Here is a 16,707-nt window from a genome sequence, read left to right as displayed (position 1 = left end):
GTGCAGGATGCAACCCGTATGGCCTCAGCTGGCTGTGTTGGTGAGCTGTGTGCCTTCCTGTCAGAGGAGGAGCTGAAGAGTGTGTTACTTCAGCATGTCTTGGGTTAGTAGTTACCTGGAAAGTTATCTTCCCTTTTCTAAATTCAGCCAATGATGTGTTTGTAGTGTTGCCTTGTAAACTTTAATGTTATTAGTAGACCTAATTGCTCCTTATTACTGCAAATGAATTGATCTACACAATGAAGATTTTTTTTTCAAAATATGTATTTTATAAACATGTTTTATAGTAACACTTCACATGATATATTTGTGCAACTTAACAATGTAATAAAAGCTTCTCTTTGCCTGTGAGAGATTATCTTTTCTCCTTTGCTGCTTCTCTTTGTGCATCAGCAACAGTGAACTAATGAATTTTGTACCTGCCTTTAGCGGACGTGTCAGGTGTGGACTGGATGGTGCGTCATGGTCGTAGCTTGGCTCTGGCCATCGCCGTCAAATCAGCTCCTGAGAAGCTGTGTGGGAAGGAGTACTGTGATACTGTGACTGAGACAATTTTGGCCAACGCCACTGCTGACCGGGTGAGCTGAAAGCTTCTTCACAACTCATTAAAACTTGCCTTTAAAGGAATAGTTTGACATTTTGGAAAATGTGCTGTGGTTTTATGGGGAGGTGTGTTGTTGGAGCAGTGACTTCCTGGAGTCTGCTGGTTGCAAGGCAGCCTCAGAGCAACATCAGCCCTTCAGGAAGTTGCTACTCCTGGCCTAGGAATAGTTCAAGCCACTATTAAACCGCGTGTCATTTTTACAATTAAACAACAAGATACAGAACATATTCATTTGTTAGCTTTAGAAGTGCTGATAAGCAGAATTTTGGCTTTTGGACGTTGGGAGCCTGGCTTTTTTCCCTTGTCTAGTCAATATGCAAAGCTGAGATGACAGACTGTTGCTTATGTATTTACTCTACAGACATGATTGTGGTCACAATTTGCTTCCCAAAATAAGTGCTACATATAGTAAATTATTACACCGTTCAGTATTATCTATCTATTATTTATCTAGCTAAGGCACATCCACATTAACCTTGTTTGTTTTTATAACTCAAAACTATAAATATGTTTACACCAACTGTCCAGGCCACTCTGATGTTTTAGGATCACTGAAACTGAGGCTTTTGCAAACGCAGCTGACCACGTTTTAGTTAGAAAACTCTTTGAATTGCGAATTTGTCTGAACAGGCAGAGACTGATACTTTTGGGGAAAAAATGATGCAGACACTTGTGGTCACTTTTTGATTGGCTCTTTTTAGTCGCTGTGTCCTTCGCTACATCGATGTCCCATGATGTTGTCTTTTTCCAAAACACAACACAGACATCAGCCTAAATGACTTCCAATAAAAGTTTTACCTCATGTGATATGGATTTAAGGCATGTTGGTATAGTCAGAGATTATTTCTGTTGTAGTGTTAAAATGCTCATTAGACAGCGATCCACTCTAATTATTTACATTTTAAAACATTTCAAAATGAAAATGATGTATTAATGTGGGCTTAGCCTAAATTTCAACAGAAATTAATGATGCAAGTAATCTGTATTTGCACATTATGTCCTGTGTTTATGATTTACATGTGCATGGAGCATATTTATTATAGGCTATAGTCACACGTCCTTTACTGTTCTCTTACATTGTATGTCCATCCTGTTCTCTACCTCTGTGTCAGTACAAACTTTGATCCTGTTCCTCTTTCAGATTCCTATTGCTACCAGTGGGATCAGAGCTGTAGGATATCTGATGAGACATCAGTTCAGGACGGAGGGAGGCAGTAGTGTTTCCCAACGCATCATCACACAGTTTGTGAAGGTAAATTACTAATTTACTTTCCTTTTGTATATTTGTACAGAGCAGAAAGTGGCTATTGATAAGCCACTAAAAAGATTTTTAGCCCTCATTGTCTCTGATTTTGCAGATTATAGTGTTTGAATCACAAGTGTTGAATTTTACCTACTTTGGGTTTATGCAGATTCACAATTCATTAATTTGCTTCTGTAATTCCTTTTTCTATAAATGATCTGAAAAGCAGCAACCTGTTCCAGTAAGCATACTGTTGCTGTGACAAATACATTTTAGCTGCACAAATATGTTGTAAATTAAAATAGGTCAAATAAATATGAAAAGAGTTGGTTGTAACACTGAATCCTCAGAGAGTGGTCAGCTACCTTTAACTCTGTGGAGTGTTTCAGTGTCTTGCAGCTTGCTTTAGCTTTACAGCACTTACTTTCACTCACAGCTCTCATCAATCTTGTTTTCTAATGAAGTCATAATAGCTCCATGCCCAGCACAAAGTGGCAGAAAGAAAAAGTAGTTGTAAGAAACATATATTCAAGTTCAACATAATCAAAATATGTTTGAGCCTGTAGAGAAAAAGGACCTAGAATCAGTTGCATCAGTGTGACACCTGAACTCTGATGTGTGATTACACCACAGACGTCACCTCTCTTGTGATTGGGGCATCAGACATTGAGAAGGACACTAGTCAGTGAGTCCATATTTGTTTCTAGCTCAGACATATTCTTAAATTTACAGTAGTTGTAGAAACTCTGTCCTGGAAAAAACAAAATGCATTCTGTGCCTGCAGTGTAGGAACTGATAGCAAATTCTGTGGTGTAGCGTGAATATGTGAAGCAACAGCACTCTGTCCAGCATTTAATGTTGCCATGACGATGATGTCAACAACAGGGAAATAAGCCACATTAAATCAGGGGACAGGATCGCTCTGGATTATCTCCAGCTACACCGTTACGTCACTGTCAATAACAATTTATTTATCAACAAAAATTGTATTTCAAAACAAAAACCATTACACTTCATAATGTATTGTATTGATAAGACAAGGTTTGGGCTGAGTTCAAATTGACTTGAGTCAAAAATCCTCATGAGGTCTTCATTCAGTTTACACCAAAATCTCATAATGACAGCTGATATCAAGCTGATGGATGTGAGCTACCAAATTATATGTTGATATACGCTGATAAAGACATGAGGCCAGGACTCATATGAGAAGGCGTATAAGAAGACCAATAATGTGAGAAGAAGAGATTGACCAGTTGTTGGGTTGTCTAATTATCAGATCCAATATTCAGCATTTTTCCAATAATCCCCATAGTTATTTTGCTTAATTGATTTCCAATAAAATACATTTTTTTAGCAATATGCTATTTTGACTCTTGATGCAGCTGCTCTTTTTTTGTACTCATTATTCTGTGACGTCAAGCAATGTCCCACTCACAGCACTCTCAATTGCTGCGGAAGGATACATGTTGAAAAGTTCTCTTTTTATGAAACACATGTAAAACATAAATTAAAAAAGGCATTTATTAGACCAAGATTTTCATTTTTACATCTGTTTTAAGTATCCACAACCAGTCTTGTTTATTAGTTGCAATGTGTATTGGCACCGAAAACCGGTATTGACCCACTCCTAATGAGAACCTTCTTGTACAGTGTGTAGTAGATGGAGGTTTTGTGTTGTGATATGTGTTGTCTGTGTGACCCTGCAGTGTCTTCAGAATCAGTCCAGTGACATCAGATTGGTGACAGAGCGGGTGCTGTGGTGGGTATTTAAAGACCCTTCACCGTCCATGGAGGCCAGTCTCATCAAGCCGCTGCTGAAGAGCCTGCTGGACAACACCAAGGATAAGAACACCAGCGTCAGAGCCCAGAGCGAACACACAATCGTCAACCTGCTACGACTGCGCCAGGGAGAGGAAACTATGCAGGTAGGGCTACAGACTGCTGTCATTTATATATATATATATATATATATATATATATATTAGAAAATACATGATGTCTTATTTCTAACTTTTTTTTTCGCTTCCTGCATTTTTAGAGTATCACTGCCATTCTGGACTCTGCAAGTAACGACCTGCTGTCAGAGTGTCACCGCCGGTCTTTGAAGAAAATCGCCAGCCTGCCAGACTCCAATGAAGAGATCGATGACACTATCCTAACATGATGGAGCAGGACTAAACAGTAAAATGATATCTGCAGAAGTCGACAGACGCTTGACTGACATATTAAACAAATCTCCCGTGTATGAGAACCCCAGACACACTCGGCACACATGTTGCCCTTCATGGGCTGAGGCTGAGATGAGCAGTGTTTTGACTGGTTTTCCCACATACTGTATTCCTCAACAAATTTCTTTTTTGTTTTCTTTCTCACTTTACATCTTTGTTTTAGCAGCCTTTAAGCCCAATTTATAATTTGTTTTATTTTATCTTGCGATGTACAGGTTATTCTCCTGTACTGAGCTACATTAGGAATGCCAAATCTGTTTTGATATTTCAATGTTTTGCTACTTATTTTACCAAAATGATTTCAAGCATTGCCTCTGTAATGAAACAGCATTTCTCTCTTAAACTTTTATTTGGACCTTGTGTGCGAGAGTTAGTTGTTTGGGGAAAGCAACCTCTTATAAGAATACAATCATTCTTATGTCAGTGACACAGTTGTAAAAAGGCAATACAAAATAAAAAAGATCTTGATTTCATAATGTGGTGTGTGGAATGTTGTAAAGCTATTTTCTTAAGGGTGGGGTCATGGTTCTCTGAAACTTCATCACGTTACTGTAACTTCACAAAGCTCTCTGCGACTACCTTCTGCTGTTTGAGTTTTAGGATGACAGTACATGTGCAGAATATATACAGATAAACTACATGTGCAGGGGGGTTGACAGGAATCTCAGCCCTCATGTAGTGTCACACCCCATCTTATTTGGGTTTGAAGCATCACAAAAGTTTGACCCAAAAACTCTGAAGGAAATGTTTTTTTATTATTATTTCATTTTGTTAAAGTATGGGTTTTGGGTTTCCTTTTTTTTTTTTTTTTTTTTAAAAGTTGATTTTATTTACACATCAGATGTATCAAAGTAAAATGTCCCAACCAGTCCCATACCTTGCTTATTGCTGTTGTCTGTTGGCTGTAGTATGTTCTTTAGATTGTGCATGGGTAAAAATTACACTATATTATGTCTGTGTAGGTTCTCAGTAATCCAAGCCATGGTGATCGTAAGAGCTTCAGTAAAAAGCAACTGGACTTCTCTTTTTGATTCTTGAAGATATTTCTCCTCATCCAAGACGCCCTTTGGATGTGAAAGGCAAGAAATACACCAATATCTTATCAGGAAAGTACTGTTAGATGGGTCACAGCAATAGACCTGGGTAAAACACACGTTTCAATGTAGCTTTATATATGCCCCAGTGATCTCTGAATCCAATAAATTTATTGGAACTATACAAATGGGAGGGTCTGGTGAGATGAAGAATCCTCTTGGATCAGAGATTAACTGCCTTCAGGACCAAAAAGAGAAGTCCAGCTGCTTTTTACTGAAACTCTTAAGACATATCTGAACACTTGAAGAAGATAATTATTATAGATACTAAATAGAATTGGTCCTAAAATAGACCCTTGAGGGACCCCTCTTGTAATTACCTATGAAGTACTAGTCATGGTAATAGAGGGATAAATTATCTTGCTACATGACTGGTGGTGATCAGTGTGTGTAGTGTGATTTAGCTTGTTCAGAGTAAGTTATAAGGACATGTGATGGATCCTGGTTGTGGATGCTGACAATTCGCGGGCTACTACAAGTCTGCTGTCCCTCCAGTAGCCTGCGCACAGTGTTCATCAATGGGACGGGCCGGCGGTGCTGTAGCCGGAGCTTGCGCAGTGAGACCGGGTCACAGTTGGGTGCAGCTCCACTAGAGGAGGAAGCGGAGTTTCCGGCTGTTTGCAGCGGAGGGAGAGGATTGCTGACGCCGCGAAACCCCGAGAAAAAACGCCGCCGGCTCGGGGGCTAGCAGTTTCTAGCATCGGTAGTGGTCGTTTTCTTTCACACAGGGGGATTTGGGGGGCTGGTGAGTTTTTTACGGGCCGAGGGAGTCGGAAAGCACACCGAGCAAAGAAGCGGCACAAGGCGGGGGAGAGCCACCAGCTACCGGCATGGCCAGGGACTACGATTACCTCTTCAAGCTGCTCATCATCGGTGACAGCGGTAAGCCGACGCCGGGGATGCGGGACGGGAAGTGGGCCTTGTCGTGTTTTTTTTTTCCAAGGGGAGAAGCAGAAGTACACCCCTGTGCCCGCTGTGTGCTGCCCCGACGCCTTTATTGTGTAATATTCTTGATTTCATGCACGGGAATAATTAGTGAAATGTACACACCGCCATATTTCAGAGTCAGTGACAGGGCGGAGGTTGTGTGTCCGGGCTGGGCATGTCAGCCGATCAGGCCGGATACCGCCTCCAGATCTTCACCGTTTGTCTCTTCAAGATCTTGTTTTTGTATTGCTTGAGAAATTAGTTATAGCTCCATAACAAAACACACACTGTAGCCTCAGTAGCATTACGGGGGTGCTAGTACTCTTCTAATTTTGGCCTCTTGTTTGTGTCCTCTCTTAGCCATGTTATGTTGCTAGCTGGGAGCTAGGCTAACATTAGACTTTCTGGCTTGGTTATGTAGAAACTGATACTTATCGGTTGCTGGACTGAGGGGCTCTTATTCTAATGAGTTTGTCTATGCAAGATAAAGATTTTAAGCCCATGTAGTTAACTAAGTTAGTTAAAGTTATTGCAATGGAATTTGTTATTCAGTTAGCCGGCTAGCATGAAAGTCCTAGCTGCTTGTTAGTTGAGGAATGCTGCGCTGCAAACACTGGTTTGCACCCAACGAGTCAAACTGTACTGAAGTTAGACTGACAAAGTAGTAATATCAGCTGAAGTATCCCTTAATTTCGTGCATCTGTCTGCCAGCTGTAGAGGTTCAAAGACTATTGACTACGTGGTTACCTTCAGCAATGTCACAGCTACAGGTAGATACATAATAGAGATCTGTGTAGACGCAACAAGAGCTGCTCCTCTTGTATCTTAGTGAAACTGTGCCTTTTTAATGCTACTCCACCCTCAGTCTTTGTGAGCAATGATCTTTGCATTCATTGACAGCCCCGATCCTGGCACTACCCCATCAGCTGGCTGCTCACAGTAGAGGACAAGGCAGCACAGCAAGCCCTTCACTGCATCTCACACACAAGGGCCAGTGTCCCGTCAGCTGCAGCATGGAAGTACAACTGTCTGCAGTGCTGCACAGAGGTTATTTGGGAAAGATGCACTGACCTTCTGCCCCTCTTCAGCTGCATGTAGACAGATTGGCTGCTAAGAATCATTCTCGTCCTCACACTGGATCTCTGAGCGGCTCTGAGGCTGACTTGTACTGCTTAGCTGGACATGTCACAGTAGCACAAGTCTGCTCATGAAAAGTGGTTTTGACATAAGCACAATTGTGTAACAACAAACTCTGTTAAGCATTTCATTAAATGCATCAGATGTTTACTGACACTCCTTTATGAGGCCCACAAAGAATCTTGCAGCATTGATGTGCCCACACTCAGCTTCAGGTAGCAAAGCTGACAGTGGACGTGTCATGGATTTATCACCGATACCCCAAGTGTTCTAGTTTCTTGGAGACATGGGGATTTTTGGCGGAGCAGCTGGACAGCATGGCATATTATTGCTGATGATCTGTTTTCTGCTTTGAAGCTTTGCTTATTGTTTGTTTGAACAAAACTCTGTAGTGTGGAGATCACAGGAACCTGAGAGCTTTTTATGTAGGGACCAATCAAACATGAGATGACAATAACACAATAGGTAGGCTAAGTAACAGGGCTGCAGCTTGAGTCCCACCCAGCTGGGCAGCACTCACTTCCTAACTTGCCCTTGTAACCTGACAGCCAATTGGTTGAAGACACCCTACTGATATATGATCACAAAAGTGATTGCCTTACTCAGCTATCCTCCTTTTCAACCCCATTCCCTGTCTCTCTTTCTTGTCCTCTTCTTTTGTCTGTTTTGTGACTATTAGATGTGATTTTTTTTAGGAACCCAGATAGATCTAATTGTTCCATTTGTGGCCTTCCCTCTCTGCCTGTTACTGATGCCTTCCCAGCTGCAATTGTTTGTTCTGCTGCTACAAACGTCATCCAAATGAACATGCAGGGTGTAGCCTTGATTACCTTAAATCCCTCAACATGCACACTGTGCAACAGGTATAACTTTGTCTGTGTGACTTGAAGTACAAAATCTTTCGGTACACAAGGATTAGAGCAACTGTTCTGGTTGAAGTCCCCTTTCTCGGTTTGTAGTCGTCATTTGCCGTCGCTCAGGGTTAACTGTGTGAAACCAAAACCCTATTGAAGGTGGCTTTATCGTGGTGCACAAAAGCCCCCAAAACACCTCAGTCAAATGTAGTCTGAGAACTAAGTCAAGTGTCATAAAGAATGAACATTTGTTCTTGGTTGTATATGGGTTTCATTTTGGAAACGTGTTGTACTATAAATCTCATACTGTGCGTGTTTCCTCCTCAGGAGTGGGAAAGAGCAGTCTCCTCCTGCGATTTGCAGACAACACATTTTCAGGTGAGTGTTTCTACCTCAGCTAAATCCAAGACTTTCTGTATTTTAGTTGCTGCTCATTAAAGCAGATTTTTGTATTTGTTTACAGGTAGCTATATCACCACGATCGGTGTGGACTTTAAGATCCGGACGGTGGAGATCAACGGGGAGAAGGTGAAGCTACAGATCTGGGACACAGCAGGGCAGGAGCGCTTTCGCACCATCACCTCCACGTAAGTAGATCCATACACACACACACACCCACACACACATTCACATGGGGTTCTTAGCAGACGATCTTTGTTTTCATTAAACAATCAAATCTGAAACCAAGAAAAGCTTATTGCAGTCCTCAGATTAGGTATTTATTTGAGGAAGAAGTTTGCAGACAGCTAGAGTAAGCCAGTGCTGCTCTATGAAACTGGGTGGAATTCCCCACAGATCTTAATTACAGATGTGAGAGGGAGGCTCCTGGTCGCATACTGTAGTGACACATGACGGAGGCGGCTTGGCGTCTTTGCCCTCTTATACTTGTAGTGAGTGTCACACTGCTGTCCAGTGTTGTATAGCATCCATGTGCCTCAGAGCCACACCTTTTCAAAAGAAAACACTGTCTTTAGTTTTTATCTTTTCTCAAAAACTCACCTAAATAGACTAAACATAATGGATATTATGTGTCTTAACCATAGACCTTCATTGCTCTACCAAAAGTATTAGTGCATAAAGGGGCCGTTTTATGACAAATAGACACAAGCAGTATCAGGATATATAGACAATACTTGTTAGTAGGATCATTTTATTGTCGTTTTTGGTCTGTATCGGTTAATTGCTGTTGAAAACAACAATAAAAACATTAAAACTGATTGGTTTTATCCTCTAAATCTGGGACTCAGATATAGTGCATTTTCTCACGCTGGCGTGCAGACTTTTATCACCTGACATTATTTTTGTTTTATGTTGCAACACAAGACCAAGGGTTCTCACTGGTAGACATACAGTTGTAAAACATGTGTTCAGCACAAGGCCCACGAGCTAAATCTGACTACCAAGTCATTTTTAATTTTTTTTAATATCTGTTCAGTTTTGCCTCATCTAAGTCGCAACATGAATAAAACCAGCAGCAGCTGACTACTCTTGAATGGAAACATTTTCCATGTTGGGCAAGTTTTCAAAGCACACTACATCATTTGCTTTGACTCATGCAGCTCGCAGCACAATGCTAATGAATAAGACTCTGGATTAGATTTGTGTGAGGTTGGAAGATGCAGCAATAGTTAGCCTCTAGCCAGTTTTTAGATTGCTGGCTGAGTGAAGGAAGTTTACGTCAATTGAATTTGATCCTCAAATTTTCAGAAACATTTTCAACATTCAACGGTATCTATGTTGATGTCGTTACTGTGTTGCCATGAGCCCTACTTATGTTGTTAGATTGTCTTGAGTATCAGAGACATTTCTGGATAGACAAACTTTGTGATATTTTCTCTGACAGAGATATTTCAAGCTCAGTGCTTTCTGCATGGCTACGTGCTAGTTGCTTATTTACACAGCCAACAGATTCTAGTCCATTAGGTGTTATTAATTATGGGTGCTTAAAAGCCACCTTTCTTTAAACTACACTCCAGGTATACAGTTAGTAGTGATGGTAACAAATGGCACATTTTCCTTCATCACTGCGGCGTTTCTCCAGCTGTTGAGGTGTAATGCGCTGCTGTTGCTGTTTGCCCACCTGTGTCCTTCACTTTGCGAGAAAGCCAGTTACTCATGTGCTCTGTGTCTTGGACCAAAACTTGTGAAGTTCCCAGCTGGAGTCATACACTGTGTAAAAGAAGTGGACGTAACCGTCATGACTTCACACATTTTTTTGTGGATTACCGTTTGGAAGCCTTAAGTTTGGCATCTTGGCTGTTCTGGTTTTTGGAGCCAAAAGTGACCAGATTTAGACAAGAGGGTGGATGTGGGGAGGAGATGTATCACAACCATGAAACAAACTGAGAAGCTGCAGTCGCATTAGGACATGGATTAACACCCCCACAGTCTACGGTTAACACAGTTTACCAGCCGAGCAGGGCCAAGTACTGGTAATATAGCAAAAGCTATGTTTTCAGCTAATGCTGAATCAATCGCAATTACAAGGCAGCCCCACCCTAAAGCATACCTTGCTTTATTGTCTGTTTAACTATATAATGAACCATAATGTACAAAGATGACATCATACTGTATTAAAGGAGACATGGGACTAGTGATTAAGATTAAGAAGTCAGTAGGAAAACTATATTTTAGGTAACAATTCTACTGAAAAGTAGAAGTATTTTTTATGGAATACTATCAACGTAAATTTTTTGTGCAACCAATTCAGTCTCCCCCTGCTGGCCATTAGAAATAATGTACCTTTAAGGCCTTTTGACTTTGAGACTACATCCCCTTCTTTAATATAGTCTATTGCTGGAATGTGGACTTTCATTTTATGCAGTTTATATGGAGCGAATTGACATTAGAGTGCAGCAAGAGGTGTGCATAAATATGCAGTTACTCACCATGTAGAGAAGAAAGTACCTGAGCAGCACTGATGGAAACAGCGTTGATGTGATCTACAGCTCAGACTGCAGTCATTTTACCTACTCACTCTTTTTTGACTTTACCTGGAGCAGACAGATCCTGCACTTATTAAGACGTCACTATCCAAGCCTTGAGAATATTGTCCCCAACAAGACCAGGAGGGCATGTTTGACAGTTATTATGCACCAGCTCTGCCACAGTAAGGGCGATCAAAACACCCAAATCATCCAGAAAGCATTAAATCCTCGGCAGTGCTGATGCTTCAGTCCCTGAGGAGTATGACCGTCCTAGTTTAAGAGCACTGCTTCTAGTCGTTCTGCAGGAATCCCTCCACCAAGCAGGAAGCCTGTTAAGGCTGTTTGTTCCCTCTGCTGAAGTAGAGTGGCATGGTGCCTTATTAGGTCCTAAATGAATTTCGCAGTGGAGATGGCTCACGGGCAGTGACCTGCTTCGGCAGACTAACCTGAGGTGGTCGACGTGTCCGATCCTGCACCTCTGGCAGGCCTACAGCCATCAGCCTCATGTCCACATCAGGACTTCTGAAGTCACAGCACAACAAAAGCACATAAATCATGAAATTTAGTGTTCTTCTAGTTAGTTACAATGGATTTTATTCTCATTTTTATTTGCAAAACTCACAAGAATGTGCTGCTTTTGGGCTGTAAACAAAAGAGTCTATAATGAGATTATAAAAATCACAAGTAACTACGCTAGACTGTTGAGACAAGAAGGAAATGAGGTGAGAGAAACACAGGCAAGGACGTGCATCAAAGCTCCCCAGTCGGACTCGAACCAAGGGCATCGTGATCACATGGTCAGGCCCTGAGGCCGCCAGGGAGCCCCTTGAATGATGATTTTGGAGTGAAAAGTCCAGCATATTAACATTTTACTGCCCTGTTTGTGCTGAGTTTTACTGCAGAAAAGGTGACATCAGGTGGGGCCCCACGTGCCTGCTGTGTGTTTGGCAGTTTATGGTTCTCTATTCATGTGCACTGAGCAAGCAGACACACACACACACACACACACACACACACACACACACACACACAGCCGTCCTCCCCTGCTGTCTGGTGGCCCATTACTGCTGCACATTGGGGACATGTCCAGACAACACTGTATCCCCACACTGTCACGCCAGGCAAAAACACTGACACACACACGCGCACACATAGTGAGCATGACAAAAGGCTCTTTGTGTTTGTTTGGCGCAGTGCAGCTACACTGGGGATGCTCCCTTTCTGGGGTCTGGCTACTGTTTGAAGTTGGTTCAGTTGTCTGTGTGGGGCAGATGCTGGCTTTCGTGAACTTCCCTCCTTTTCTTCACAGTCACACACTCTGCCCTGATGTATTTCAGTGGTGCATAATTGTAGCGGTCATTTTACTTGGATGCAGTGCTAACTTTTGATGCAGTTCATTGATTCAGTCTGGACAGCTAAATATATATATTTGCACATTTGAGATGATTAAGTTGTGTATCTTCCAAACTGAGATCTGCCTCCACCTGCTGGACATGAGCATTAGTTACTTTAGTGGTGTCCAGCAGCACTGTCAGATGAACTCCGCTGCCTCTTCAATAACACTTCTTGTCATGTTCCAGGTGTCTTCATTTAAACTGATTTGACAGCGAATATCTTGTAGCAGTTGGTGGTATATTAGTGGATAATAGTATTTTTTTTTTCCAAGTGAACTGTTGATAAATGGGTCAAAGTGGTTGTATTTGTAATGCTGAGGTTTAGATTGGATGCAACTTGAAGTCATCAATTAAACACTTATGCATTACTCCTATTTCATTCATCATTTATGTTTAGCTGCTTCAATCATTTTTCCATTACTTTAAGCCATTTTAATCATTTGAGCACTTTTTAGCAATTTTGACTGCTCATTAAGTTAAGCTATTTCTACCATCAACTCTTTTTATTATTCATCCATTACCTTAAGTAAAATATTGTCTTCTATTTATCCATAACCTTTAGTAAACCACTTCTTCCGTTTTTCCATTACTTTAGCTTGCAATTTCTAGTATTTATGAATTACCTTGAAGTATTTTTTTTTTTACTGTTTATCCATTATCTTTAGTTGGTTATCTGTCACATTTTAACAAGCAATTTCTATTTATCCATTTGCTAATGTTTTTTTACAGTTCATTCATTACTTGTCTAACTACTTCTGATTTGTCCCTTGCTGTAGTTTGCAGTTTTTACAATTTCCGATCAGCAAAAATTAGTAATTAATTACTCTTAGTAAACTTTTAGTAGATAACCTCTACTATTTATTCTTTACCTTTGGCCAATAATTTTTGTTTATTTTTGTTTTTGTTTGTTTATTCATTGTTTTTAGCCTCCAGCTTCCACTATTTATCTAGTACCTTAGCAAACAATTTCTTCTAATTATTCCTGACTTCCAGCTTACTATCTCCACTGTGTACTTCTAACTTATCTATTTCTGCTATTTTTGAAATTATTTGTAACTATTTCTGTTACTCATCTGTTACCTTTACCCAGCTATTTTAGTGTGTATTTATTACTTTAAGCAAATTCTTTTTATGATGAATTCATATTCATGTTGTTTGATTTTTTATTTATTTATTTTTACTCTCTATTCATTACTTTCAGCTATTTCAGCTATTTATTTGTTCCTTCCTGGTTGTAGTTAAAATTAAAATGGTTTAACTTATTTATAAATGACTTACCTAATTACACGAGCTATTTATCTGTTACCTTTAGCGATTTCAACTGTTTATGTATTACTTTGAACTAACTGTTCTGCTTTTCTTCGGACTCACAATCACAACATGTTTTGTTGAGATGTTCCACATCAGATCAATATCAAAACATAATCAACAGTATCATAAACAATCAGATCAGATATCCACATCAATATGTGGATGTATTTTTTGGCTCACTGAGGTGCTAATATGAAAGCCTGATGGACTGTGTCTTTCTCTCTTTTTATCTTTAGATACTACAGGGGAACGCATGGGGTCATAGTGGTATACGACGTCACGAGTGCCGAGTCCTTTGTCAACGTTAAACGATGGTTACATGAAATCAACCAGAACTGTGACGACGTGTGCCGAATATTAGGTGAGTGAAGCACGTTTAAAAAGTCCAGATACTCTTCACCTTGGCTTCCTTGGCTTATCCTTCTCTTTAATGCACTCTTTTGTTTATTTGCAAGCAATGTGATGAATCTTTCCTTACTCTCCTTTGACACGAGGCAGCCCTGTTGCATCACGTTGGCAATATTTTCTCCTTTCAGTGGGAAACAAGAACGATGACCCCAACTCCAAGGTGGTCGAGACGACTGACGCGCAGAAGTTTGCAGAGCAGATGGGAATCAGCCTGTTTGAGACAAGTGCAAAAGAGAACATCAACGTTGAAGAGGTAACTCATTGTTCTCGGTGTCTCTGGCCTCAGACTTGTTGCAGACTGATGCGTTTGTCTGGAGCAGTTTGTTGGACATGCCAGGTATGCAGAGCAGCTCAGCTGAACGTCTGAATGCTCTTTAGTAACTGTCAGTGTGCTGAATGTACAGCTGCCTATTGCACAAACCATTTATTAAGAATAATTTTTATGCTGCAGCTGTAGCTTACTTTCAGTACCAATACATTTGCCAACCGTTTTTTTTAGTTAATAATTGAGATGACTGGTCTAGAAATTGTTTAAAATTGTTTAAATTATGTTAATGTCATGTCATGTTGAAAAGCTAATAGTAGGTCAGCTTTGGAATTTTACTGATTTAAATTTCTGTCAGTTGACTAGTTGATGGGATTCTTTTTGTCTTGATGAGAGTTAGACTGGAAGATTAATTCCTCTATAATAGCTGTTGATTTAATTTGAAGCTACAGCTGGAAGTTGGCTTAGCTTACCAAACCACCTGGAAACAAATCCACTCGCAAGTATCACTTTGGTGGGTTTGTCTGAATACAGCGATGAGTGAAACATAAATGTGACCTGTGTCCGCATGAAGTGATGCCCTCACTTGAACAGACTGATGAAGTCCGTTCTGAATAGGGTTTCAAAAAGCCTGATTCTGTGTCATAAACTGCTCACATGGCTCCTGTAGTCACTGCTTGATGTTGGTTTTTGCTTCTTTTGCAGATGTTCAACTGCATCACAGAGCTAGTGCTAAGAGCCAAGAAGGAGGTGCTAGCCAAGCAGCAGCAGCAGCAACAGAACGACGTGGTCAAACTCACCCGGAACAGTAAACGAAAGAAAAAGTGCTGCTAGCAACCTCGAAGCCATCCACAAAAGGCCGGCGGCGTCTTTTCTTCACAAATGCATACACACACACGATGGGACTCAGAGCATCTAAATTAAAGAGCAGATAAAGATTTAATAAATATACGGTGAAAGATAAAAAAAAAAAATAAAAAAAAGAAAGGAAAAAAAAATAAGGAAATGGAAAAAATGTCCCTTTTGGACAAACTAATCATGAAGACTTTAAAAAAAAAAGTGTACAGATTTTATTAGACGTCAGATCAAGTTTTATTTGGAATTCAGCAGATGGGCACTATTGACCTGAGGTCCTCCTTTGTTAAAGGATCTGCAAGCTGACAACTGACCACCATAATGCTCCGATTTATAGCCACATAATCCCCATATTCTTCCACCAGTATCTCATCTCTCCTTCTCATTCCACTGCACATGGGACATTCAGAGTCGAGTCAGACTCTGCGCCCGAGGAGAAGGAGGGCTCACCTATTCTGGATTTATTTGTTTCTTTCTAGTTTTATTTTTTGGGGGGTTGGGGTGGGTGGGGAGGGAGGGGCGGGATGTTTGCGTGGTTGGGAGTCGGTTCTATGAATGGGTGTCATGAGTGAGAGTGGAGGTCTCGCCACCTCTCTACAGTTTCAACATTTCAGACACCTGCGTTGCTGCGGCTCACCCCAACCGATCATGAACTGCTAGGTTTTGTTTTATTTGACTTAATGGGGGAAAAAAATCACACGGATGATGATGATGATTGGTAGACAACCTTTAGCAACTAATCCGATGGACTGAACTGGTGACTTCTCATGTTACGTTTTTCTTTGTCTATATTTTGCCAAGCTTCCCACCCTCTCTCTTCTTAACTCCCAGTAGTGCTGAGCCAACAGTAATTGATTTTATTTTTAAGTGCAGCGGAGCAGTTGAATCCCTCTTGGAGCTCTGGGACATCAAGCTCTGACTGCGCCATTCACTGCAGTCTTACTATGCTTTACAGAGTTTGCTTTTAAACCTTTTTCCTCCATCTTTTTTTTTTTTTTTTTTTAAAACAACGATACTGCCAATATTATTGAAAAAAATATATCAGGAGCTCAGCGGCGCCTCTCATTGGACTGTTGCCACAGTGGTCCCTGGTTGGCCAAGAGGCAGCGTGAATCAGGGTCTGATGGGACCCTGTTGAGTCCTCAGGATGCGCTTCCTTCCTCTCTCTCTCTCTCTCTCTTGCTTTCTCTAGACCTCTCTCTGCAGCCACTAGCCGTCTCTCCCCGACACCCACATATCACCACCTCTCACGGCGACAGACTCACCTCCTGCATTCGGTCCATAAAGGAAGCTCCTACTCTGGAAACCGGCTTCTCGTAGTTTTTGGTGGCCATGTCCTCTGATCCATAGCAAACTGTGGTTTTTTGCCTTTGTTTTTGAGCATGTAACACTTTGTTTGAAGGGGTGTGTAAAAGGTGCATTTAGTATCCAAACTGTTGTGGATTTGCTGCATTTTTTTT

At 40.9% G+C, this 16,707-nt stretch overlaps 2 protein-coding genes across 3 annotated transcripts in view; both read left to right on the top strand.

Annotated features, from left to right (window-relative positions):
- gcn1 (GCN1 activator of EIF2AK4) overlaps positions 1–4,548 on the top strand; it is a 30,287-nt gene extending 25,739 nt beyond the window's left edge. The window contains exons 53-57 of the mRNA XM_008284170.1: positions 7–103; positions 430–578; positions 1,746–1,856; positions 3,554–3,772; positions 3,886–4,548. Coding sequence (XP_008282392.1) covers positions 7–103; positions 430–578; positions 1,746–1,856; positions 3,554–3,772; positions 3,886–4,011 — 702 coding nt within the window. The 3' untranslated portion in view covers positions 4,012–4,548. The remainder of the gene's footprint in view (positions 1–6; positions 104–429; positions 579–1,745; positions 1,857–3,553; positions 3,773–3,885) is intronic.
- A 1,208-nt stretch (positions 4,549–5,756) lies between these two features.
- rab35b (RAB35, member RAS oncogene family b) lies at positions 5,757–16,248 on the top strand. Of its 2 annotated transcripts, XM_008284168.1 has the most exons (6): positions 5,768–6,051; positions 8,415–8,465; positions 8,551–8,674; positions 13,956–14,080; positions 14,256–14,380; positions 15,098–16,248. In XM_008284168.1, exons 1-6 carry the CDS (start codon positions 6,000–6,002, stop codon positions 15,224–15,226), a joined length of 606 nt encoding a protein of 201 aa, XP_008282390.1. In that variant the 5' UTR covers positions 5,768–5,999; the 3' UTR covers positions 15,227–16,248. The 2 variants fall into 2 exon arrangements, with proteins under 2 accessions (XP_008282391.1, XP_008282390.1); XM_008284169.1 differs by lacking the exon at positions 14,256–14,380 and having other exon boundaries at positions 5,757–6,051.
- Positions 16,249–16,707: the final 459 nt, after the last annotated feature.

Source organism: Stegastes partitus, unplaced genomic scaffold (genome assembly GCF_000690725.1).
Source record: "Stegastes partitus isolate 25-593 unplaced genomic scaffold, Stegastes_partitus-1.0.2 Scaffold349, whole genome shotgun sequence".
NCBI classification, from domain to species: Eukaryota; Metazoa; Chordata; class Actinopteri; family Pomacentridae; genus Stegastes; species Stegastes partitus.
This window is presented reverse-complemented; position numbering and strand designations above follow the sequence as displayed.